This window comes from Phyllobates terribilis, unplaced genomic scaffold (assembly GCF_046119375.1).
Source record: "Phyllobates terribilis strain yellow unplaced genomic scaffold, ASM4611937v1 Scaffold_3__8_contigs__length_932513732, whole genome shotgun sequence".
Classification (NCBI taxonomy): domain Eukaryota; kingdom Metazoa; phylum Chordata; class Amphibia; order Anura; family Dendrobatidae; genus Phyllobates; species Phyllobates terribilis.
In genome coordinates this window covers 471,154,043-471,181,057 of record NW_027362763.1, presented here as the reverse complement: position 1 = coordinate 471,181,057, position 27,015 = coordinate 471,154,043, and the positions used below count along the sequence as shown (strand labels likewise).

The 27,015-nt window shown below is 42.0% G+C and overlaps 1 protein-coding gene across 2 annotated transcripts in view; it reads right to left on the bottom strand.

Annotated features, from left to right (window-relative positions):
- Window positions 1-919: 919 nt before the first annotated feature.
- CDC40 (cell division cycle 40) overlaps window positions 920-27,015 on the bottom strand; it is a 58,270-nt gene continuing 32,174 nt past the window's right edge. For both annotated transcript variants that reach the window (XM_073675852.1, XM_073675854.1), the window contains exons 8-15: window positions 26,308-26,382; window positions 25,172-25,217; window positions 14,004-14,105; window positions 11,524-11,639; window positions 5,149-5,282; window positions 4,050-4,126; window positions 2,893-3,037; window positions 920-1,508 (exon numbers count right to left, since the gene is read on the bottom strand). In XM_073675852.1, the coding sequence (XP_073531953.1) occupies window positions 1,331-1,508; window positions 2,893-3,037; window positions 4,050-4,126; window positions 5,149-5,282; window positions 11,524-11,639; window positions 14,004-14,105; window positions 25,172-25,217; window positions 26,308-26,382 (873 nt within the window). In that variant the 3' untranslated portion in view covers window positions 920-1,330. The remainder of the gene's footprint in view (window positions 1,509-2,892; window positions 3,038-4,049; window positions 4,127-5,148; window positions 5,283-11,523; window positions 11,640-14,003; window positions 14,106-25,171; window positions 25,218-26,307; window positions 26,383-27,015) is intronic.

Sequence of the window (27,015 nt, the reverse complement as noted above, 5' to 3'; positions counted from 1 at the left end):
GTTGTTTCACACTTTTTTGTTAAGTATATAATTCCACATGTGTTAATTCATAGTTTTGACAATTTTCAAAGTCATGAAATTACTGAAAAATCTTTAAATGAGAAGGTGTGTCCAAACTTGTGGTCTGTACTATGTATGTATGTATGTACACACACTTTTTTTTTTTTTTACCGACCCGCATCTTGCCTTACTAATAATAGATCTAAAAAAAAAATGAAATACTCATGTCGTATCTCCATATCAGTACAAGTCCGGTAACTATCAATTTTAGTGATGAAAAAAAAAATGTGGGTGTTTTGTCGCCATGTTATGAGAGCCATAATGTTTTATTTTCTTGGTCTATAGAGCTGTGTGACTGCTTATTTTTTTTTCGCAGGGCAAGACAGTTTTTATTGATACCAGTTTGGGATGATATTCTGATCGCTTATTACAGCATTTTTTGTGGTATTGCAGAGACCCAAAAAATGTAATTTTGGCGTTCTTGAATTTTTTCTTATTTTACGGTGTTTACTGACCAGGTTAATTATTTTTTATATTTTGATAGATTGGACTTTTACCACACATGTATTTTTTTATTTTCATTGGAGGAAGAGGGGGGTAATTTGAACTTTTACATTTTTTTTTTTTTATTATTATTTATTTTTTTACTTTTCACTATTCTTATTAGTTTCCTTGGGGGACTTGGAGCTGTGATCGTCTGATCGTTTGTGCTATATATTATATTACAAGATATTTGTATTGAAGAAAGATTGCTAGCATATTAAACCAGCCACCAGCAGAATCCATATGGATATTTTATTGCCTTTATCAGTGTTACTAGAAAAACATGAGTTATAACACAGATGACAAAATGCTTTCCTCTGCAGAAAAAGTAGTTGTATAACTAAAATTACATTAACTGCAAAGAAGCCAGAATGTATAAAAGAGCAATTTACAATTTTATTTTTCACTTAAAAATAAAACTTCTGTACAGATTAATAATGTGCTTGTCTGAGCTTCCATATACACATACAAGGACAGAGATGGAAACAAAACACTGCACCTGCTGCAGAAGATACTTCTCCACCTGGACACAGTACAGCGCACACATCTTGCATGATGCCACTGAACGCTTAGCATTGATGTTTTAAGGAATTTATAGTCTCACAGTAAATAATGAGAAAAACAAATCTTCAAAAAGATATGATAGAAGAAGTGGGCCCATCTACTTTCAAGGTGGGCCATTCATTTTCAGAATAGCGGCTCTGTAATCTTGGTAGTTCACCCACTCAAAGTTTAAAGTACGTTAAATAAAATAACTGTTCATTCATCCGGCACAGGCACTTGTGATTTAGTCCCACAGTTTGATGAGACCGTCCCATCCACAGGTGATAACTTTGGATGTTTCATGAGGGTGCCATACTGCACCTATACACACTTTATCATGGGCCTTTAATCTACTGTATAGTTTAGTAGTCTTCCAGTCCCAGATGTTCAGCTTTCCATCAGCATCACCAGACACCACATAGCTGGTCAAAAAGAAATACAGTAGTTATGATCATGAATATACCAATAGCTCCTAGGATTATATCAAGTCTCAATTAATGAAGAGTTAAAACATAGTGTGTCTAAATATTGATTTTTTCATTTGCCACATTTTCTAGACCATCAGGATGCACTCTTTAGCAAGATTTTTTTCTTGCTAAAAATTGTGCACATCTTATAGTCTGAGAGAAGCTTCTTATGATTGTGGAGACTGCTGACAGTTCTCTCAGTGATCAGGAAGCTCACTATGTGGCAACATAGGGCCCGATTCATCAAGACTGGCATTGTTCGCGCTGGTCTTGATGAGGGGGTGTGCTGGAGTCAGATGCTCCTGATTCATGAAGAGGTGAACATCTCTTCATGAATCAGGAGCATCGGACGAGCAGTGTTCACCTATGTGTACACCTCGCCAGAAGTAAGATTTTTGGTGTAGCGAATTCCGACACTCGTCATGAATTTGACGCGGTTGCTAAGCCCCCGTCCCGCCCAGCTCTGCCTATTTCGGCGGAGCTGGCGTAAACATGACAAATCGCAAAAAATGAAAAATAAAAAATTTAGGACTTTTCAAAGCTTTTATGCCAGAATTCTGGCATGAGAGTTTTGATGATTTGGGAGCAAAGTTCTCTCTGCTTCTGATATTGATCAGTCTGTTTATGCAGGGCAGAAGAGAAAGCTACCAGGACCCACCATTCCAGTGACATCAGCGCTGGGGCTCACATGAGGCTGCCATGCCACAAGAGCCCTGCAGCCAATCAGTGACTGCTTCACTCTCAATTCCTTCAGACAAAAAAACTTACATTGGGAAGAAGTGAGAACCACTCTGACTTTCTCCAGATGTCGTTTACGTCTAAAAGAAATGAGAGTGAAGAAGCCACTGATTGGCTGCAGGCCTAAATTGGCCCCAACACCAGTGCCACTGGAAAGGCGTCGGAGGTGATTATAGCCTGTTTTTATTTTACAGGGGAAATAGAGCAATAGACAACCCCTTAGAGTGATGATTGAAATTCTTGATGTGCATAATGTTACCAACATTTGTCCAATGCACTAGTGATTAAAATATGTGACGTGTCAGCTGCATGTGTCTGATATGTACGCGGGTCATCATCTGCATGTGTGCACAGCGTGTGTGCTGCATAGATCTGATATGTGAGGGTACCTCACTAATCTAAACTAGTGCATCACAACCAGTGATATTGACCCCTCCACTCCATTACTGCAGCACTCATGAGACAAACAATAGCATAGGGACATTGAAAAGGATCGTCATCACTGGACAACCCCAGAGAACTAACAAATTCCAAGTTAAATCTGTATTGTTGTAAAAGGATTAAAGGATATTGATAAATCTGAATTGTAACCGAATATTACCTCATGTCTGGTGAAAAGTCCACTTGACAAGCATAACCTGCCACCATATGACCTTTGAATATTTTCTTTTTATTTAATCGGAATCTGTTTTGCGCTCCAAAAATGAGGATCTGGTTATCCATGGACTGACAAGCCAACCATTTACCTGTTAATCAAATGTGAAGAAAAGTAAGTACGTATTCTGAGAGATATTCAACAAATGACATTAGGTCAAAGTTTACATGCTAACATTTCACTTCTACGTGATCCTTGGACATACCAGAGAAGAACGTTTCCCTTATATCTTAAGATACCAGCCAGACACCTTTCACACAAATTGCGCAGTCCACCCTTCCATTTCTCTTGATATCATTTGAGGGATGGGGGGACTCTGTTTTGGCACAATTCTGTCATAAAACACCTTCAAATGTCGCAACTTTTTTGCACAACACGAAGTTCCACAAACATGCTGTGACTTTTGGCTATGTTACGTCAGTCCTGGTACATTTTGCTAAAATTGGCAGAACTGGGCAAGACAGATTTAACATAATTTACAGCACTTTAGTAAATTACGCCAGTGCAAGGTATGAGATGCACCTAATTCATTAAGTGGCATGTGCCTTTTAGCGATTGGGACCGCTGAAGTAAGATGATCATGGCATATAAAACTTAATCCATCTGGCCGATATTAATTTTGGGCTGATGCTCAGACATAATGCAAGTAAATGCATTACCTCCGGCACTGCACCACGATGCCGAAAATATGTCTCCCATAACTATAGAGTGCACTTTGCTGTTGGTGTATCCAAGCATTTAAAAAGGTTTCAAGCATTTTTCATATAAATTTTTCATATTTCCAAACCTATTTCAGTTTCATTTTTTTTAAATTCTGTGGAAGCAGGGTTGAAAAGCAATGTCTGACTTTCATTTGTTCATTTTGATAGATTTTTAATTTATTATTACTTTTGTCAAATTCAAGTTATTTCTGTGACCACTGTGGGTTTTTCTTTCATTAAAAGAGGGGTACCACCAATTTTGACCACGTGTGTATAACAGTGTACTACCACGTGGCATTCTAGTGCTGTTACAAGTTGTCAGTCTGCTTCCAGTAAGATGTACACGATACATGTAATATGTAGAAAGGACATCTATTGAGCTTCATTAGCAATCGTACTTACCATTAGGTGATAAGGTAACAGCAGGCATGGAGTGCATACTTGGCTCCGCTATATACTTAAAATCTACAGGGATGTCCCTGAAAGGGGAAAAAAAAAAAACATTTGGTGATGAAACCAAAGCATCTCTGGTATTAAATGTCCAAAATAAAACAATTCTACAATTTCTGTGCAAGGTATGTTGCTCCAACCATATGTTAATGACATTTCCAGCCAGTTTCACTCATCATAAATAATGTGAAAAGGCTAAAATGCCTCATTTCTTCCCGGAGGACACACAGTTCTGCTTCTGCACATATATGCCTTGTCTAACCAGTAAGTGTGGCAATAGCCATGTCTATGGCTCCACAATATTTACCCATAGGACGACCTCTCTTGCTGTGCCCGCTTCTGTGTAGAACAGTGTTTAGCACATGCAGTCAAAAGATTTGGCTGCCTGTTCCTGCACATGCAGAGTGAGAAGCTGTCATATGGGTACTCATGAGATTCAACCTGGAGGAGAGGGGAGAGATTTTAGCATTTACATATACCATTAGGCATCAGTTTGTCGCTTTTCCAAAATGGTGTCAAAAAGTGGCCAACCCCTTTAAAGACTTTGCCAACAGGATAAAATCATTTGTCTGCTACAATCTGAAAGGCCGGTATCATGTACAAGTGCAGAAACATGGGGGATGAAGGGTTAAGTTTTAAAAGCAAAGGAAAGATTTGAGGAGAAAACAAAAGGACTATAAAAATAAAAGCTTCATCTCCAGATCCAACAGACTTCTAACCATGTACAAATATAGACTCTAGACTGCTCGGAGGAACGGCATTTTATCAAAGCGGCTCCTCTTCAGGCACATGATTCAATTACTGTAGTAAATACACTGCAGTTGTCAAAACAGGCACAAGCTGTTCAACATTAATTACAGATGCAAATGTATGCAGCACTGGAACAGAAAAACAAAAACTTTGTGACATTTACAATCAATTCCATCTGGAAGACTAAAGCATAGATGGGACAGAGGTTTGCTTATCCCCAAGAAGTGTTCATGCCTGCACCAATCCATTTTATATAGTATGCGCTGAATACTGCAGATGAGGGATTAAATGTGGGACTTACCACTCCCAGACTCTCAAGCTCTTGTCATCAGAAGTGCTTACAAAACGCCGGTTCTCATCCACAAAGGTAATTGTGTTGACAGCTCCCAGATGCCTGTCGTACTCCTGGACAATCTCTCCACTTCGACTATCCCACTGTAAGATTGAATGGTGAAGACATCATTGCCCAAACGGAATATGGATATACTCCAGGACAGTCCGACAGTACAAACCATAACAACTCATACAAACACAGGAACGTGTCACTTACATTCTAACTTATCAGCAGAACTGCAGTGTACTTTACACGAATCAACCATAGTTCTGTGAGTCATCCTCAATGCAGAAAGCCTTTATAACTGTAGCAAGTAAGCGGATATCAAGTGAACTTAAGAGGGACTGCTTGACCAGCCATGAAGTGGAAGTGGCTTAAAGAGGTTATCTGTGTGACTGCAGACTTATGAATCCCCCCAGCAGCATGCAGTTTCAGACCGGCACCCTGGCCAGCGGGTGCGGCCTTACTCCATTCACTTGTATAGAGCTGAGGCCGAGCCCCATCTAGTGACGCGAACAGCCAGTGAGCTGAGGCCGAGCCCCATCTAGTGACGCGAACAGCCAGTGAGCTGAGGCCGAGCCCCATCTAGTGACGCGAACAGCCAGTGAGCTGAGGCCGAGCCCCATCTAGTGACGCAAACAGCCAGTGAGCTGAGGCCGAGCCCCATCTAGTGACGCAAACAGCCAGTGAGCTGAGGCCGAGCCCCATCTAGTGACGCAAACAGCCAGTGAGCTGAGGCCGAGCCCCATCTAGTGACGCGAACAGCCAGTGAGCTGAGGCCGAGCCCCGTCTAGTGACGCAAACAGCCAGTGAGCTGAGGCCGAGCCCCATCTAGTGACGCGAACAGCCAGTGAGCTGAGGCCGAGCCCCATCTAGTGACGCGAACAGCCAGTGAGCTGAGGCCGAGCCCCATCTAGTGACGCGAACAGCCAGTGAGCTGAGGCCGAGCCCCGTCTAGTGACGCAAACAGCCAGTGAGCTGAGGCCGAGCCCCGTCTAGTGACGCAAACAGCCAGGGCGCAGCCTCACTCAATACAAGTGTATGGAGAGCGAGGCCGGGGCCATGTATAACTCATACATACCCTCCTGGTCCCAGGTCTGAAACCGGCCAAACCCCGCACAGTGCGTACGCTGGGGGGATTCATAAGTCTGCAGTCACACACAGTGACTGCAGACTTCTCAATTTTGACTGGACAACCCCTTTAAGACAAATTCACAATACGACCAGTCTCCAGAACAAAATTAATATGCTCTTATTTCATTCCCACTGCTTCCGTGAGTACTCCATTTTTTGTTTTTTCAAATCCGCCATATGGTTCGAGAGATATGGGTGGTTTTAGTAAGTGCTCAATTTTATGGTCTTTACAAGGGGCGTGGCTCAAAGGATTCCCTGGAAGGGGTGTCTTTAGGCATCAAAATTAAGCCCCATGTATAGCCGGTGAAAAAAAGGGCACATTTTTTTTTTAATATCTTTAAAAAAAAATTTAAAAAAAGTTCTCTTTTAAGAGCTATTAACCCCATCATGGCACAAGTGGGAAGCCAGTGTATGGAGAGGGCTCATAGGGTGAGCTCGCCCCATACACGGCTGTAACACACAGCCATTACCAGCCAAGACCTGCCTCAAACAATCACGGGTGGCTTGGTTAAGATTTTTTAATTAAAAAGTTCAAAAGTTATCCAAATCAGCGCTGGCGTCACTGTCCCTGCCTTCGGACATATAAGTAATCAAGAGCAAGTGAGAGGCCGACAGCAGATCTCATGTGACGTAACATCCTCATGTAAGCCCCGGGAACGCGAGTGCCAACACTGCTGAAACGGTGACGGCGCCAGAGGTGAGTATAAGTGTTTTTATTTTAACAAGGGCAAACATTCAGATTGAGAAGGGGTTGTCCTGGTAGTGGACAACCCTTTAAAACATTCTAACAGACGAATAGGACATTTGCAAAATGATGCTGATGTCAAGTAGACAAATAGTAAATTTTATTTAATCAACTATTTTGTGTTGTATTACGATCTGGTGTAATTACGTTTCAAAATCAAACCCAAGAGAACCTAAATTTAGCACTAGCAAAACTACAATGCATTATGAAAAAAAAAGTACATATATATTTATGTACATACATACACGCTATAAAATATACACTACTCAAAAAAATAAAGGGAACACTTAAACAACACAATGTAACTGCAAGTCAATAACACTTCTGTGAAATCTACCTGTCCAGTTATGAAGCAACACTGATTGTGAATCAATTTCTCCTGCTGTTGTGCAAATGGAACAGACAACTGGTAGAAATGATTGGTAATTAGCAAAATACCCCCTATAAAGGAGTGGTTCTGCAGGTGGTGACCACAGACCATTTCTTTGTCCTCATCCTTTTTGGCTATTGGTATGGTCACTTTTGCATTCTGTCATTGCTCTCACCCATAGATATACAGTAACATGAGGCGGTGTCTACAGTACAACCCACAGAAGTTGCTCAGGTAGTGCAGCTCATCCATGATGCCACATCAATGTGAGCTGTGGCAAGAAGGGTAGCTGTGTCTGTCAGCCCAGTATCCAGAGAATGGAGCAGATATCTTTAAAGACATACTGATAGGGAATCTAGATTGTGAGCGCCGATGGGGACAGCGACGATAATGTATGTAAAGCGCTGCGGAATATGTTAGCGCTATATAAAAATAAAGATTATTATTATTGTATCAGGAGACAGTCCAGTACACCAGGAGACGTGGAGGGGGCCATAGGGGGGCAACAACCCAGCAGCAGGACCGCTACCTCCTTCCTTTGTGCAAGGAGGAACAGTGCCAGTGCCCTGCAAAATGACCTCCAGCAGGCCACTAACATCCATGCATCTGCTCAAACGGTCATAAAGAGAGACTCCATGAGGGCCCAACGTCCACAAGTGCGTGTTGTGCTCACAGCCCAACACCGTGCAGGGCGATTGGCATTTGCCAGGGAACACCAAGATTGGCAGATTCCACACTGGCGTCCTGTGCTTTTCACAGATAAGAGCAAGTTTTCACTGAGCAAATGTGACAGACGTGACAGTCTGGAGATGCCGTGGAGAACTTCTGCTGCCTGCAACATCCTCCAGCATGACCGGTTTGGCAGTGGGTCAGTAATGGTTTGGGGAGGCATTTCTTTGGCGGGCTGCACAGCCCTCCATGTGCTAGCCAGAGGTACCCTGACTGCCATTAGAAATCAGGATGAGATCTTAAGACCCATTGTGACACCATATGCTGGTGCCGTTGGCCCTGGGTTCCTTCTGATGCATGACAATGCAAGGCCTCATGTGGCTGGAGTGTGTCAGCAGTTCCTGCATGATAAAAGCATTGATGCTTTGGACTGGCCCGCCCGTTCCCCAGACCTAAATCCAATCAAGCACATCAGGATCATCATATCTCGTTGCATCCACCAACGTTGCACCACAGACTGTCCTACGTTAGGGTCTAGCCTTTGAGAGCTTGAGGTAGGTCAGTAGAAATGCTCCTTTCATGCAGTGTTGGTGCAGTGTGTCAACCATTGTTGCTGTGGTTTTGTGCTTGTGGGGTGGCGTGGCGTGGTCTGGAGTCATGGGGACTCAGTCTTGCAGCATCGGTGTTGTGAGGCACCAGGCTGCCCGCCCTGCTGGTGCATTGTCGCTGTGGTTGGCGCACGGTGCTGCTTCTCTTAGGCAGGAAATTTTAAGACCCACTACGAGGTTTGTTGTGACGTGGCAGTGGGCTTCATACAGTCTGACCAGAATTTTAAACTTAAGAACCTCATGTTCAGTTATATATATATTTTTGCTGAGAGGAATTAGATCAAATGTATGATTTTTTGGAGGTGCGGTCCATGCTTTTTTTTTTTTTTGGCAAACAGTATACAGGCCCCACATAGCTATCCATACAGTTTAATGGGCCCCACATAGTCCTATGTACAGTATAATGAGCCCCACATAGTCCTCCTAGTTTTATGGGCCCCATATAGCCTTCTATACAGTATAAAGGGCCCCACAAATTCCTGCATACAGAATAATGGCCTCACATAGTGGTGGTGGTTCTGGTGTTACGGGCCAGAGTCTGACATTTGTGGTCTAGGATGAGAGCAATGACAAAATGTAAAAGTGACCAAAACAGCCAAAATGGATGACGACAGAGAAATGGTCTGTGGTCATCTTCTGCAGAACCACTCCTTTATAGGGGTTGTCTTGCTAATTGCCTACACACACACAGTGGTGTGAAAAAAGTGTTTGTCCCCTTCCTGATTCTTTTACATGTTTGTCTGAATGGTTTAAGAAAACAAAATTAAGACTTTGGAGTGGCCTGGTCAAAGTCCTGACCTTAATCTGATTGAGATGCTGTGGCATGACTTTTAAACAGGTGGTTCATGCTCAGAAACCTTCCAACGTGACTGAATTACAACAATTTTGCAAAGATGAGTGGGCCAAAATTCCTCCAGAGCGTTGGAAAAGACTCATTGCCAGTTATCGCAAACACTTGATTGCAGTTGTTGCTGCTAAGGGTGGCCCAACCAGTTATTAGGTTTAGGGGGCAATCACTTTTTCACACAGGGCCCTGTAGGCTTGAATTTCTTTTTCCCTTAACAATAAAGACCTTCATTTAAGAACTGCATTCTGTGTTTACTTGTGTTACCTTTGTCGAATACTTAAAATTTGTTTTATGATCTGAAACATTTAAGTGTGACAAACATACAAAAGAATAAGAAATCAGGAAGGGGGCAAATACTTTTTCACACACACATTATAATATATATTTAAAGTAGTAATTGAAACAAACAGGTCTGATCTTTACCTGAGCTGTTTTTGTTAGAATTAACCTTGATTATCAGTAATAGGAGCTGGGTAAAAAGTCAGGTACACAAGCCAACAACACAATTACATTTCTATTATATCTGTTTGTGCAGCAACTGAAGGTTAAAAGAAAAAGAAAACAGCTGAACAAAGAGAGCAAAACCCACTTAGGCTATGTGCCCACGATGCAGAAATGCTCCGGATTTTTTCCTGAGCATTTCTGCATCTCCTTGGCAGAAAAAAAAGCATGCGGATTGTACATGCGGATTGTACATGCGGATTGTACATGCGGATTGTACATGCGGATTGTACATGCGTTTTCCTGCCAGGGACAAGCGGAAATGGAGCGTTATTTACTGACATTTCCGCATGCGGGTTGTCAAGCGCTTTCAAAGCGATTTTAGCATCACTTGGAAAGTGCTTGTGACAACTTGGTCACACTATATAAATCCATCCAACCGGCATGGATTTATATAGTGTGACCGTAAAAGAATGGTAAAAAATAAAAAAATAAATATATACTTACCCTCCGATGGCCCGCGCTGGCTTGTTTGGCTCGGTCCCAGCTGCCGGCAGCGGTGAATTGAAAGACCTGCCGACGTCAGCGTCGCGTGAAGTGCCGGGAAGCAAGGAGGAGCACAGCACGGGCCGCCAGAAGGCGAGTATACATTTATTTTTTATTTTATTCTTTTTTTTTTTTTACAGATTTTTTAATGGTACCCGGGTGTGGATGAGACTCTCCTCTCCTCTACACCCAGGTACCATCCGCACATTAGAACGCGCCAATTGCGCAAGTACAGATGCAGTCTTGCGGCATTGGCGCTTTCTAATGCAAGTCAAAGGCGGCGAAAACGCTGCGCTTCCGCAAAATTAATGGACATGCTGCGGATTTTTGAGCGCAGCTAAACGCTGCGGAAAAATCCGCAGCATGGGCATTGAAAGTGCAGAATTGCATAGGGGACCATGGCAGAAGGCTTACCATGCGTCTACGCTGCGGAAATTTCCACACCAAAAACGCATGAAATCCGCATCGTGGGCACACAGCCTTACAGATAATCTGTCATCAGTTTTTTGCTACCTAATCGCAGCAAAACATAATATAGAGACAGAGACCCTGATTCCAGCAATGTGTCGCTCACTGGGCTGCTGGCTGCAGTTTTGATAAAATCACTCGTTATCATCAAAAGATTATCCCTATGGCGCTAGTAAACGTGCTGTCCGGTAGTTCTCCATACTCATGAACTTTATATAAACCCGCCAACACCATTGACTGGCAGCTTTCTGCCTATGCACAGTATACACAGAAAGCTGGCCATCAGATGTGTGGGCGGGGGTTATACAGAGCTCAGCATTCAGAGAACTGGTAGATCCAAGGCAGATAAAACAGTGATTTTATCAAAATGACAGCAAGCAGTGCAGTATGCACGGATATACTGGAATCAGGTTCTTTTCCCCTCCATCATGCTGCTCTCAAATGGATTAGTAAAAACCTGGTGACAAATTTCTATTAAAAACATAAAAGCTATGTCAATTACATTGCTACTCACCTGAACAATTTTTTTATCAGACATCCCTGCCACAAATAGATTCTGTTTGTCTGGATCAGGATTGAACTTGACACAATATGGCACCTTTCTGTTTGTGAACCTGGATATGCATTGCCCTGATAAAAAAATATATATATTTAATAAATTGACATGGTACTTTTAAGACTTTCATAGGTAATGCAGCTTGTGCACAAATCGTACATAATCTATGTTTTCATTAACTATCACATCGCTACAAAAGATTATAAATTACACTTTACAAGCAACATGAGGAGTTTCAAAGAAATCTAATATGTAAAGCCTTCTGTTCCATGGAATACATCAGTAATTTTCTGAGGGCATACTCTGCTCCTGTACAGTCACTTACACAGCGCCACATGCATATTTACCTTATTGTTGCACGGTGTAAGACCAGGCTCATCCTCTACACACCATTTTAAGAACCTTTTATGAAAAGTTAACTCAGCAGTCCAACATATTACATTCCTTGCTCTAACTTATGTTATCTAGTAAAACAGATAGGAGCATAGCGTGGAGACTCAGCCTGATTCGCCTTGTCCTTGCACAGGGGTCTTCTAGTCTAGTAGCAGAAGAGCGGATTTCTTGCCTCATAGAAGTGTATGAGAGCAATGAAATCCTCTGTTTAGTTGTCTCCTGGATGCTCCTCCTAGAAGACATTTTTCTTTGAAGGGACTCGCCAACTTGTCAGATGTGCCATAGATGTCTAAAGTAGGAAGCACCCCTCAATTCCACACACTTTTCTTATAGGAGATGATTGGCATATGAGCTATAGAATACCCTACAAATATATGAGCCCAAAAATATTCTACAGGAAAAATATGAAATAAGAAATTAAAGATTCTCATCATTAAAGTACAGTCTCTTCCAAGATAGACACATGACTATAGTCTTAACATGGAATATGTACAGTGGCAACCAAAAGTTTAGCATTTTTTTTAAAGTGTGATTACTTCTGTCTGGTTGCTGTGATGCCATTTCCCTGGTGATTTTAGTAAACCGGAAACAAATGGTTGTCAGCTATTGTGTTTAATATTGTTTTATCCCTTTATGTGTTAGTTTTCAACATTTGCTGGGCCAAATGTTTGGCATATTTTTTCATGGGTAGTCGAATTTAGACTAAAATGTATTTATTTTTTGTGTAAGTGTGCGCTTTGAGGTGGCAAAGACAAAGCCAAAATTATCACTAGACGTCAGGAAGATAATTCAACTGTTCTGAGTAAAGTATCATGTATATTAAAGAAAGAAAAAGAAGGTTATGGAACATCTGAAAAACCTAGAAGTGGACGACCATGGAAAACTTCCTCCAAAGTTGATCACATTATTAAGAAAAGTCAGTATCTGATATCCATAAAAGTGCTGTACAGATTTCACACGAAATAAACAAAGAATATGGGGTCAAAGTGAGGCCCAAACTGTGGTGTGACAGCTAAGAGCAGTAGGGCTGAATGCACGAGTTCCAGTCAAGAAGCCTTTCATCTCTGCAAAGAACCGGAAGGACAGACTTGAGTTTGCCAAAGAACACAGGCAACAGAACGCGACAGATTGGTCTAAGGTGTTGTGGTTGGATGAATCCAAGTTCAATCTATTTGGTAGTGATGGCAAGCACTATATATACTGCCCAATTTGAAAACCTAATGATGTAAGGTACCAAACACCTACAGTGAAACATGGTGGTGGCAATGTCATGATTTGGGGCTATTTTTCTGTATCTGCCATTGTCCCTCTGCAAAGAATTGATGGATATATGAATGCTACCATGTACAAGGATATACTGGAGAATGTAATGCTGCCACATGGTAAAACCAAAGCAAACTAAGCAGGGGATGGAGATTCCAGCAAGACAATGTTCCTAAGCACACATCCAATTTAGTCAAAAATTGGTTAGCAAAGAAAAATGTTCTCCTGTTGCAATGGCCAAGCCAATCACCTGATTTACAACCTATAGAGCACCTTTGGGATGAGTTAGGGCAACCTAGTTGGAGCCCGTACCCATAGCAATAAAGATGAATTATTTTCAGATTTGCAAAATGGAATGGAGCAAGATCCCTCAAGATGTCTTGAATACCCTAGTGGCTTTAATGCCCCATCAATGTGGTGCATTAACTAAAGCAAGAGGTTATGCTACAAAATACTAAAAGTTATGGCATTGTTAGCAATGCATTGCTCTCTATGTTGTGATCAATAAATAGTATATGCAAAACTTTTGGCAGGCAGTTTTCTTTAATTAAATGACCATACCTATATTCAAAAGCATTTTGGTTAAAATTAAGGTCTTGCATGATGACCACTTCATGCACTTTCAGTTCATCACCAGGGAAATGGCATCACAACAACCAAACAGAAAAAAAAATCACACTTTAAAAAAAAAAAAGCTAAACTTTTGGTCGCCACTGTACTCTTACGTTAAAGGGACAATTTTCAGCAATAAAAATTAACCCTCGAGAAATAGAAGCCAGTACCTGTCTCAGAATCCCATAGCTTGAGATAGCGGTCATATGCCGCACTTAGGAACTGGGTTCCAGCATTGTTGAAACAAATGTCACGAACAGCTTTACTGTGGCCTGAAAAATCAATAAAAACAATTATATAGATCTAATGTAGTGAATGAACAATCAAACGATATATCGTTATAATTTAGCGATTTTTTAAATGACAAGTTTGTTAAGACAAGATGACATCCTAAAGTAAGAATCTCTGTGTAGGGCATGCAAAAAAAAGTCCACAGTCCAGAGCACCTTCCCTCAGTCAGTTGGACCAGCTAGGATTAGTGATGAGCGAGCATGCTCGCCACTGCTCGGTACTCGCCCGAGCATCTCAGTACTCGAGATGCTCGGAGCTCGCCGAGTACTTTCGAGATGCTCGGGCGGGAGCTCGGGTCCCCGTCCTGCATGTTTGGAGCTCTTTAGAGCACCAATCATGCAGGGATTGTCTGCCACTCACTTTAATGTCACAGCCATGGTGGTTGTGGCATTACAGTGATTGCCCAAATCGATGGGAACAGTGCTCACAGTGACACATGAAAAGCCGGCAATTCATCAGCGGCATACACCGGTACCCGACAATTTAGAACAGAAAGAATAGAGCATCACACATAGATTAGATAGATATTATATATGTGACTGACATGTTTCTAAGTACAGTGATAGTGTTGGTTACTACACCGCGTGCAGAATTATTAGGCAAATGAGTATTTTGATGACATGAAATTTACCAATTAAGTAAATCTGGTGATGTGCATCTCTGTAATGAGGAGGGGTGTTGACTAATGACATCAACACTCTATATAAGGTGTGCTTAATTATTAGGCAACTTCCTTTCCTTTGGCAAAATGGGTCAGAAGAGAGATTTGACGGGCTCTGAAAAGTCCAAAATTGTGAGATGTCTTGCAGAGGGATGCAGCAGTCTTGAAATTTCCAAACTTTTGAAGCGTGATCACCGAAAAATCAAACGTTTCATGGCAAAAAGCCAACAGGGTCGCAAGAAGCGTGTTGGCCAAAAAAGGCGCAAAATAACTGCCCATGAATTGAGCAAAATCAAGCGTGAAGCTGCAAAGATGCAATTTGCCACCAGTTTTGCCATATTTCAGAGCTGCAACGTTACTGGAGTATCAAAAAGCACAAGGTGTGCGATACTCAGGGACATGGCCAAGGTAAGGAAGGTTGAAAAACGACCACCTTTGAACAAGAAACATAAGATAAAACGTCAAGAATGGGCCAAGAAATATCTTAAGACTGATTTTTCAAAGGTTTTATGGACTGATGAAATGAGAGTGACTCTTGATGGGCCAGATGGATGGGCCAGAGGCCGGATCAGTAAAGGGCAGAGAGCTCCACTCCGACTCAGACGCCAGCAAGGTGGAGGTGGGGTACTGGTATGGGCTGGTATCATCAAAGATGAACTTGTGGGACCTTTTCGGGTTGAGGATGGAGTGAAGCTCTACTCCCAGACCTACTGCCAGTTTCTGGAAGACAACTTCTTCAAGCAGTGGTACAGGAAGAAGTTGGTATCGTTCAAGAAAAACATGATTTTCATGCAGGACAATGCTCCATCACATGCATCCAACTACTCCACAGCGTGGCTGGCCAGTAAAGGTCTAAAAGAAGAAAAAATAATGACATGGCCCCCTTGTTCACCTGATCTGAACCCCATAGAGAACCTGTGGTCCATCATAAAATGTGAGATCTACAGGGAGGGAAAACAGTACACCTCTCGGAACAGGGTCTGGGAGGCTGTGGTGACTGCTGCACGCAATGTTGATCGAAAACAGATCAAGCAACTGACAGAATCTATGGATGGAAGGCTATTGAGTGTCATCATAAAGAAAGGTGGCTATATTGATCACTAATTTTTTTTGTTTTTGTTTTTGCATGTCAGAAATGTTTATTTCTAAATTTTGTGCACTGATATTGGTTTACCTGGTGAAAATAAACAAGTGAGATGGGATTATATTTGTTTTTTATTAAGTTGCCTAATAATTCTGCACAGTAATAGTTACCTGCACAAACAGATATCCTCCCAAGATAGCCAAATCTAAAAAAAAGCCCACTCCCAACTTCCAAAAATATTAAGCTTGGAATATTTATGAGTCTTTTGGGTTGATTGTGAACATAGTTGTTGATCAATAATAAAAATAATTCTCTAAAATACAACTTGCCTAATAATTCTGCACACAGTGTATACTTGTTATTTAGTGTTAAAATAAAGGATTTATTAAAAAAAACATAATAATAATAGTGTTTTCATGCATCCGTCTCTTTAAAAAAGCCGGCCAGCCATTCGTCAGCGGCATACCTCGGTACCCGACAATTTAGAACAGAAAGAATAGAGCATCACACATAGATTAGATACATAGAAACATGTCCGTCACATATATAATAAGACCAGTGACAGTGTTGGTTACTGTACTTGTCATTTAGTGTTAAAATAAAGGATTTATTAAAAAAAAAAAATTGGCGTGGAGTTCCCCGTAATTTTAGTCTCTAGCGGAGGTTAAGCAGACGGCTGGGGCAGATGTTTGAAGCCTGGGAAGGGGGTAATACCCACGGAGCTTCCAAGGCTACTAATATCAGCCCCCAGCTGAATACCTAGCCTTTACTAGCTATTAAAATGGGGGACCCCCCCCAAAAAATGACGTGGAGTCCCCCCTATTTTAATAGCTAGCAAAGGCTAGGCAGACAGCTGGGGGCTGATATTAATAGCCCAGGAAGGGTGCCATAAATATTGGCCCCCTCCCAGGCTAGAAACACCAGCCGTCAGCCGCCCCAGAAATGGCGCATCCATACGATGCTCCAATTCTTGCACTTAGCCTCGCTCTTCCCACTGCTCTGTAGCGGTGTGGGTGGAGTAATAGGGTTAGGGTTGATGTCATCTTATAATACCAGCTGACATCAAGCCCAGGTTAGTAATGGAGAGGAGTCTATAAGACACCCCCATTACTAACCCCATAGTGAAAGTTAAAAAAAAAATAATAATAATGGGATAATTCTCCTGCTCAAGCGGTGACGTCATGCCTGCGCTCTGCAGTGTCTATGAAGGATGACAAGCTGGATTGCAGCGCTCAGCTGCGATCCAGCCTGTCATCTCAATGCCATCCCAGCGTGGGAGAATTCTCCTGCTCAAGCGCTGAGTGCAGGAGAATTCTCCCACGCTGTCAGTGACGTGCATGAGGTGAGCCGAGTTCATTGGACATGAACTCGGCTCATCTGGATGCTGTCACAGCGAGACACTGAGCAGCTTCTCAGTGTCTGCGGCATGGCAAGCTGGATGGCAGCGTTCTGCTATGATCCAGCCTGTCATGTCAATGTAGCAGAGCTGAAGCTGTCCTGGGAACCATGGAAATGTAAGGATGAGGTTGGTTTATTATTTTACTTTTATTGCAGAAGACATTGGCATCAGCTGGAATGGGCAATACGATAAGTAGGGCTTAATTTAGAACATTAACCCCTTAAGCCCCGCGGGTGGTTTGCACGTTAATGACCGGGCCAATTTTTACAATTCTGACCACTGTCACTTTATGAGGTAATTACTCTCGAACGCTTCAACGGATCCCCCTGATTCTGAGATTGTTTTTTCGTGACATATTGTACTTCATGATTGTGGAAAAATTTCTTCGATATCACTTGCGTTTATTTGTGAAAAAAACGGAAATTTGGCGAAAATTTTGAAAATTTTGCAATTTTCAAAATTTTAATTTTTAAGCCCTGAAATCAGAGCGATATGTCACACAAAAGAGTTAATAAATAACATTTCCCACATGTCTACTTTACATCAGCACAATTTTGGAACCAAAATTTTTTTTTGTTAGGGAGCTATAAGGGTTAAAAGTTGACCAGCGATTTCTCATTTTTCCAACAAAATTTACAAAACCATTTTTTTAGGGACCACATCACATTTGAAGTCACTTTGAGAGGTCTTTATGCCAGAAAATACCCAAAAGTGACACCATTCTAAAAACTGCACCCCTCACGGTGCTCAAAACCACATTCAAGAACTTTATTAACCCTTCAGGTGCTTCACAGGAATTTTTTGAATGTGGAAGAAAAAAAATGAACATTTAACTTTTTTCACAAAAATGTTAATTTAGACCCAATTTTTTTTATTTTCACAGGGGTAACAAGAAAAAATGGACCCCAAAATTTGTTGTGCAATTTCCCCTGGGCACGCAGATACCCAATATTTGGGGAAAAAATACTGTTTGGGCGCACGGCAGGGCTCGGAAGGGAAGGAGCGCTATTTGACTTTTTGATTGTAAAATTTGCTTGAATAATTAGCGGACGCCATGTTGTGTTTGGAGAGCCCATGTGTGCCCAAACTTTGGAGCTCCCCCACAAGTGACCCCATTTTGGAAACTAGACCCCCCAAGGCACCTATCTAGATGCATTGTGAGCACTTGGAACCCCCAGGTGCTTCACAAATTGATTCGTAACAATGAAAAAGTGAAAAAAAAAACACTTTTTCATTTGTATGAATCAATTTGTGAAGCACCTGAGGGTTCCAAGTGCTCACTATGCATCTAGATAGGTGCCTTGGGTGGTCTAGTTTCCAAAATGGGGTCACTTGTGGGGGAGCTCCAATATTTGGGCACACAGCGGCTCTCTAAATGCAACATGGTGTCCGCTAACAAATTTAACGCAAAATTGGCTCAAATTGTTAGCGACACCATGTTGCGTTTGGAGAGCTGCTGTGTGCCCAAACTTTGGAGCTCCCCCACAAGTGACCCCATTTTGGAAACTAGACCCCCCAAGGCACCTTTCTAGATGCATAGTGAGCACTTGGAACCCCCAGGTGCTTCACAAATTGATTCGTAATAATGAAAAAGTGAAAAAAAAAAACACTTTTTCATTTTTACGAATTAATTTGTGAAGCACCTAGGGGTTCCAAGTGCTCACTATGCATCTAGATAGGTGCCTTGGGGGGTCTAGTTTCCAAAATGGGGTCACTTGTGGGGGAGCTCCAATGTTTGGGCACACAGGGGCTCTCCAAACGCAACATGGCGTCCGCTAACAATTTGAGCCGATTTTCCATTCAATTTGTTAGCGGACACCATGTCGCGTTTGGAGAGCCCGTGATGTGCCTAAACAGTGGAGCTCCCCCACAAGTGTCCCCATTTTGGAAACTATACCCCTCAAAGATTTTATTAAGGTGTATAGTGAACATTTTGAACCCAGAGGTACGGCACATTATTTGTTTACATTAGGTCATCATATTGAATAAGTTTTCATTATTCTTGAGCGCAAGTGCTCGCTACTTGAGTTTGCATCGGGTACTCAGGTATGCACCATGTACAGCGTGTGCTCGAATGACATGCTCGAGTCCCTGCTCTGCATGTTTCACGGTTATTAGACACCCAAAAAAAAACATGCGGGGATCGCTCGTGCATGGCAGGCAATCCCCGTAAAGTTTTTTGGCCGCGAAGCATATGGGGCAGAGACTCGAGCATGTCACTCAAATACCCACGATACTAAATGCATACCAGAGCACCCGATGCAAACTCAAGTAGCGAGCACTTGCTCTCAACACTAGTCGCCATATCGTCATCTTTTTTTCTTACTTTTGAAAAAAATCCCAACCCCAGCCCTAGCCCCAGCACAACCCTAGCCCCAGCACAACCCTAGCCCCAGCACAACCCTAGCCCCAGCACAACCCTAGCCCCAGCACAACCCTAGCCCCAGCACAACCCTAGCCCCAGCACAACCCTAGCCCCAAACCCAGCCCTAACCCTAGCCCAATCCTAACTCAAGAGTTTATTTTTGACGCCGTTCCTTGTGCGGTATAAGTGATTAGACGACTTTATTCTTCGGGTCGGTGTGATTACAGCAATGCCAGAATCATATGGGGTTTTTATGACTGACAGCTGTCACACACTAAAAGACCCATTTTTTGTAAAATCTAGTTTTTGCATCGCCATATTTTGAGAGCTATAATTTTTCCAGATTTTGGAAGACAGTCATGTGACGGCTCGTTTTTTGCGGGATGACTTGACGTTGTTATTGGTGCCATTTTCAGGCACGTGACATTTTTTGATCGCTTTCTATTCCGATTTTTGGGAGGCAGAATAAACAAAAACCAACAATTCAGGAATTGTTTTTTTTTTTTTTTTTTATTCTGTTCCGCGTGTGGTAAAATTGATGAGGCAGCTTTACTCTTCGGGTCAGTACGTTTACAGCGGTACCACATTTGTATCATTTTTCTATGTTTTGGCGCTTATACACAATAAAAGCTATTTTATAGAAAAAAATATTTTTTAGTATCGCTTTATTCTGAGAGCTATAACTTTTTTATTTTTCGGCTGATGGAGCTATATGGCGGCTTGTTTTTTGCGGGACGAGATGACGTTTTCAGCGGTATCATTTTTATTTATATGCGTCTTTTTGATCGCGTGTTATTCCACTTTTTGTTTGGCGGTATGGTGATAAAGCATTGTTTTTTGCTTGGTTTTTTTTTTTTTTTTTTTTTTTTACCGTGTTCACTGAAGGGGTTAACTAGTGGGACAGTTTTATAGGTCAGGTTGTTCCGGACGCGGCGATACCAAATATGTGTACTTTTATTGTTTTTTTTTTGTTTTTTTTATAATAATATTTATTGATGGGTACATTATATTTTTATTTTTGGTGTATTATTTTTTTAATTTTTTTATAATATTTTTGCACATTTTTTTTTCCACTTTCACACAGTTTATACACTTTATTACTTTGTCCCACTCTGGGACTTTCACTTTTTTTTTTCTGATCGCCTGCATGGCACAGGAATGGAGCACCATCCCTATGCCATGAAGGCTGTCAGAAGTGCACAGTGTGAAGATTGCTTGGAGATGCACTGCGCATGTCCAAGCAATCTTCCTGCTCTCTGGTGACCCGGATGTTGTCATGACGACATCGGGTCGTCATGGCAACACCCGGGAAGCCTTTGCAGACTGCGCTGGAAGCCGGAAGAGGAGGTGAGTATCGCCGATCACCTCCCCTTGCCCCCGCAATGCCGCGATCGACTTCGATCGACTTCGATCGCAGCATCACGGGGGTTAATGTGCTGGGAGCGGTGCGTGACCGCTCCCTGCACATAGTACCGGGTGTCAGCTGTGACAATCAGCTGACACCCGGCGGCGATCGCGCGCGCGATCGCGATGACGTACTAATATGGGTCTGGCTCTTAAGTCCCAGGGCACAGACGCGTATTAGTACGTCAGATGTTATTAAGGGGTTAAAGGAATGTGTCTTTATTTCAATTAAAGGACTTTATTCTGGGTGTTTGTGTTGTGTTGTGTTTATGGGGTTAGTAATGGGGGTGTCTTATAGACGCCTCTCCATTACTAACCTGGGCTTGATGTCAGCTGGCATTATAAGCTGACATCAACCCCAACCCTATTACCCCACTGCCACTGCAACAAGGCAGTGGGAAGAGCAAGGCTAAGTGCCAGAATTGACGCATCCTTTGGATGCGCCATTTCTGGGGCGGCTGACGGCTGGTGTTCCTAGCCTGGGGGGGGGGGGGGGGGGGGCAATATTCATGGCACCCTTCCTGTGCTATTAATATCAGCCCCCAGCTGTCTCCCTAGCCTTTGCTAGCTATTAAAATAGGGTGGACCCCACATTTTTTTTTGGGCCCCACATTTTAATAGCTAGTAAAGGCTAGGTATTCAGCTGGGGGCTGATATTAGTAGCCTGGGAAGCTCCGTGGGTATTACCCCCTTCCCAGGCTTCAAACATCTGCCACAGCCGTCTGCTTAACCTCCGCTAGATACTAAAATTACGGGGAATCCCACGCCAATTTTTTTTTTAATAAATCCTTTATTTTAACACTAAATCACTAAATGACAAGTACAGTAACCAACACTGTCACTGTACTTATTATACATGTGGCTGACATGTTTCTATCTTATCTATGTGTGATGCTCTATTCTTTCCGTTCTAAAATTGTCAGGTACCGATGTATGCCGCTGATGAATTGCAGGCCGGCTTTTTTTAAAGAGACAAAAACATTATTATTATTTTTTTTAATAAATCCTTTATTTTAATACTAAATAACAAGTACAGTAACCAACACTGTCACTGTACTTAGAAACATGTCAGTCACCTATATAATATCTATCTAATCTATGTGTGATGCTCTATTCTTTCTGTTCTAAATTGTCGGGTACCAGTGTATGCCGCTGATGAATTGCTGGCCGGCTTTTTTAAAGAGATGGGTGCATGAAAATCGGAGGGCACTAGTGTGTTTTAAGTGCCCTGCTATGTTTTTCATGCACCCTCCTATATACCCTGCCTGCCTGACATTTAATTGAGCACTGTTCCCATCGATTTGGGCAATTTTTGACCTTTTGCAGACCGCTGGGGGGGGACCGCCAGAAAAATGCTCGAGTTTCCCATAGACTTACATTGGGCTCGTTGCTCGGGTCGAGAACCCGAGTATTCCAATGTGCTCGACTCGAGCTTCGAGCACCCGAGCATTTTAGTGCTCGCTAATCACTAGCTAGGATACAGTAGGTATGGAAAGTATTCAGACCCCTTCAAATTTTTCACTTTGTTTCATTGCAGCCATTTGGTAAATTCTAAAAAGATAATTTTGTCCCATTAATGTACACTCTGTACCCCATCTTGACTGAAAAAAGACTGAAATGTAGAAATTTTTGCAAATTTATTAGAAAAGAAAAACTGAAATATCATATGGTAAGTTTTCCGACCCTTTGGCTCAGACACTCATATTTAAGTCCACATGCTGTCCATTTCCTTGTGATCCTCCTTGAGATGGTTCTACTCCTTCATTGGAGTCCAGCTGTGTTTAATTAAACTGATAGGACTTGATTTGGAAAGGCACACACCTGTCTATATAAGACCTCACAGCTCACAGTGCATGTCAGACCAAATGAGAATCATAAGCTCAAAACGAACTACCCAAGGAGCTCAGACACAGAATTGTGGCAAGGCACAGATCTGGCCAAGGTTACAAAAGAATTTCTGCATTACTCAAGGTTCCTAAGAGAACAGTGGCCTCCATAATCCTTAAATGGAACAAGTTTGGGACCACCAGAAGTCTTCCTAGACCTGGCCATCCAGCCAAACTGAGCAATCAAAAGAGAAGAGCCTTGGTGAGAGAGGTAAAGAAGAACCCCAAGATCACTGTGGCTGAGCTCCAGAGATGCAGTAGGGAGATGGGAGGAAGTTCCACAAAGTCACTGTAGCCCTCAACCAGTCGGACCTTCATGGCAGAGTGGCCCGACGGAAGCCTCTCCTCAGTGCAAGACATATGAAAGCCCGCATAGTGTTTGCTCAAAAATACATGAAGGACTCCCAGACTATGAGAAATAATATTCTCTGGTCTGATGAGACGAAGATAGAACTTTTTGGTGATAATTCTAAGCGGTATGTGTGGAGAAAACCAGGCACTGCTCATCACCTGCCCAATACAATCCCAACAGTGAAACATGGTGGTGGCAGCATCATGCTATGGGGATGTTTTTCAGCTGCAGGGAAAGGATGACTGGTTGCAATTGAAGGAAACATGAATGCGGCTAAGTACAGAGATATCCTGGATGAAAACCTCTTCCAGAGTGCTCTGGACCTCAGACTTGGCCAAAGGTTCACCTTCCAACAAGACAATGCCCCTAAGCACACAGCTAAAACAACACAGGAGTGGCTTCAGAACAACTCTGTGACCATTCTTGACTGGCCCAGTCAGAGCCCTGAAATAAAAACCCAACTGAGCATCTCCGGAGAGATCTGAAAATGGCTGTCCACCAACGTTCACCATCCAACCTGACGGAACTGGAGAGGATCTGCAAGGAAGAATGGCAGAGGATCCCCAAATCCAGGTGTGAAAAATTTGTTGCATCATTCCCAAGACGACTCATGGCTGTACTAGCTCAAAAGGGTTCTTCTACTCAATACTGAGCAAAGGGTCTGAATACGTAGGACTGTGATATATCAGTTTTTCTTTTTTATTAAATTGGCAAAAATTTCTACATTTCTGTTTTTTTTTTTCAGTCAAGATGGGGTGCTGAGTTTAATTTAATGAGAAAAAAAAATTAACTTTTTAGAATTTACCAAATGGCTGCAATGAAACAAGGACTGAAAAATTTAAAAGGGGTCTGAATACTTTCTGTACCCACTTTATAAGACAAAAATCTAGCAATGTGTGAAAGTGAAGCAAGCATAGTGAATCAAGAAGTGGGGGAGAAACTGGCTGACTGAGGTGCACCGAGCATCCAATTTTCAGACTTTTAAAAGTTTATCAGGACATCTAGACTATAAATTTGTCCTACATTAATATGTCCATCACTTAGAGCAGCACTCCAGCGGTTTTTGTTTTATTAATTGCACCGCTGGAGTGTTCCCATGCCACCTGTCTGATACTCTCTTTCTGGCGTTTTCATCACCACTTCCATTGGTCTCTGGTGAAAAGTGAGCTACCTGTAGCTCCAGTGTTTCATAGAGCTGAGGTCACTTCAATGCAAATCTATGAAAACCTCGTTCTGGCTCGCTTAGACTTGCACTGAGAGCTTGTGACGCAGCTTCTGACTTCCGGCCAGTCAGAAGATATTGTCACAAGGTGACCGTCGTGGTGCTTAAAAAAATATTGAAGACGCTGGAGTATATGACCAAAGATAGGGGGCTTACATTTAAAATGCTACTCCAGCGCTGGAAAATAAACAAAAACGCTGGAGTGGTACTTTAAGGATGTAATTTTGCCCTGACAGACGCTTTGAAGCGAATGTCCAGTGAATTACCTATCCACTGGATAGGTTACGAATAACGACATAAATTGATTCCCATTTCTTAACATTCTTTTCCTTATAACCAAACAAGCCAACTAATAAATGAAGCAGATATGAAAGGACTCTGACAAGTTTTCCGACGGCCAAATTTCCTGTGAAATAACGGGGTTTTTAAAGCATGGTTCAACCCCAATAGACTGTAGTTGCAAGAGCTGTCATTTGTACAATAAGTATGGGAATAAGCATACAAAACCAGAACAAGATGTGGTTTGCATATGAAACCCTACTGACCACATGCACACTAATATTGAGCACACATAAGTAGTCCCAGTACGGCAGGATGCTTTGTGTGACTAAGCAGAAGTTTCTTACAAGCAGACATCATGGAAGTTTAGACATTTACTAGATTTCATACTGTACCTATAAATGTCCGTAAACATCTTCGTTCATTGTACACTTCCCAAAGCTGTAAAAAGATCAGATTTATAATGACAATAACACCTCAAAAAGGTCATATGGAATGATACTGAAAAATCAATGTTTACCAAGTACCAGGCTAATTAATGCATATTCAAATGACAAAAGCATTACATGGGGTTGTCCAGTCCAAGAAGAAAAGTCTGCAATCACTGACTGCAGACTGGCCGAATCGTATCAATGGTGATGCACACTCAATTCCAGTTTTCTCCATGCATGCGAGTGGTCACGTCATGCATGTAAGCGATTAGCATACTTACAGGTCACATAAGACAAGACTATTCTCTGCTAAAATATTGAGAGGCCAAGGAGAGTTTGGTAAGCAGATTGCATATTTGCGGTCTCGTGACCAGCCGCACTCGAAATACAGGTGAATCGCACACTGTTATGACTAAGCAGTCTGCAGTTACAAAAAGTGACTGCAGACTTTTCTTCTTTGGCCACTGCCCCACTGACAGTATTTAGTCAGTATTTTAACTCAGGGGTGGGAGCCAAAACAAGGAGTGGTTGATAGAAATAAGTGAACCAATTCTGCATCTATTATACCTTTTCTCTGATTGTTCCTCACCTGGTTTTGGCTCCCACTCCTGAGAAAAAATACTGACCAAATACTGATAGTGGGGCCGTGGCCTTAGACTGGACAACCCTTTTATGAATGTATATATAAGCTCAAGCTTCAGGCTGACACAACTATACTGGCAATTATTTGGTGACCTCACACCAGGGCTGTGGAGTCAGTGTCCATTTTGGTGGAGTCGGAATAAAATGGACTGACTCTGAAAATGCAGGATCTGCTGTAAATGTTTTCATAAGAATTTGGGAAAGTTATGAAATGTCCAATAAATGTCTTTTGTATTCCTGATGTAAAGATCTCGGCTTCTGGTTGAGGTTAATCTGTGCTGCACTTTAAGTACACGCTCAGTAGTGAGGCAGGGCTGTGGAGTTGGAGTCGGGAGTCAGGGAAATTGAGGAGTAGGAGTTTTAGCTTACCGACTCCACAGCCCTGCCTCGCACCTAGGCTGATCCCAAATAAGGACTTTAATTTAAAGATCAGTGCATGTCTGAGAATTATTACTAACCTTGATCTTGCAATCCATGGAACTAGACAATAGCAAATGGCCAGAGAGGGGGAATAATCTTACAGCACTGACACCCTGAAAGAAAGACAGAATAAATAAAACTAGAAACAATTTCAAATGAAATGTAATTTTGGATCTACTTTTATCCTAGCTGCAAGTGCATGCCGTAGTAAAAACAGAGATTTAAAACAAAACAGGTCAGCAGATTAATGATTTTTATGGGCAACTTCTTTCATTTCCCAACCTATAGTGTTTTATTTTTTGCATTCATTTTCCCCTTTCAGTAAGAGACAGGGCTCATAATATTTAGGGGTTTTGCAGAGAAGCAGGAAATGATTCCTTTTATTTTAATTCTTTATCTTTAACATGTGTTTTGTTCTTTATTACTAAGGCTCTTTTTGTTCATCGGATGTCAAAAAAGTGCCGAGCACAGGAATGAGCACACGGGGAGGCAATACTTTGCTGGCTGCACTTTTTAATGGAACACATCAAGTCTCAGTGGATTGCTGTGATAATTGTGATCGCTCTCAACAGGATTTATTCTATTCTGGGGTAGTGACTCCCTACTGGTTAGACAGATAGCAAACCTTTCAGACATTGTAAAAGCAGTATACCTTTTAATGACCTGCTTTTTTCATGCAAAAAAAAGTAAAATACTGAAAACAATTCACTTTTTTTGATTGAGACTAAAAAAGATCATAAGGCGTT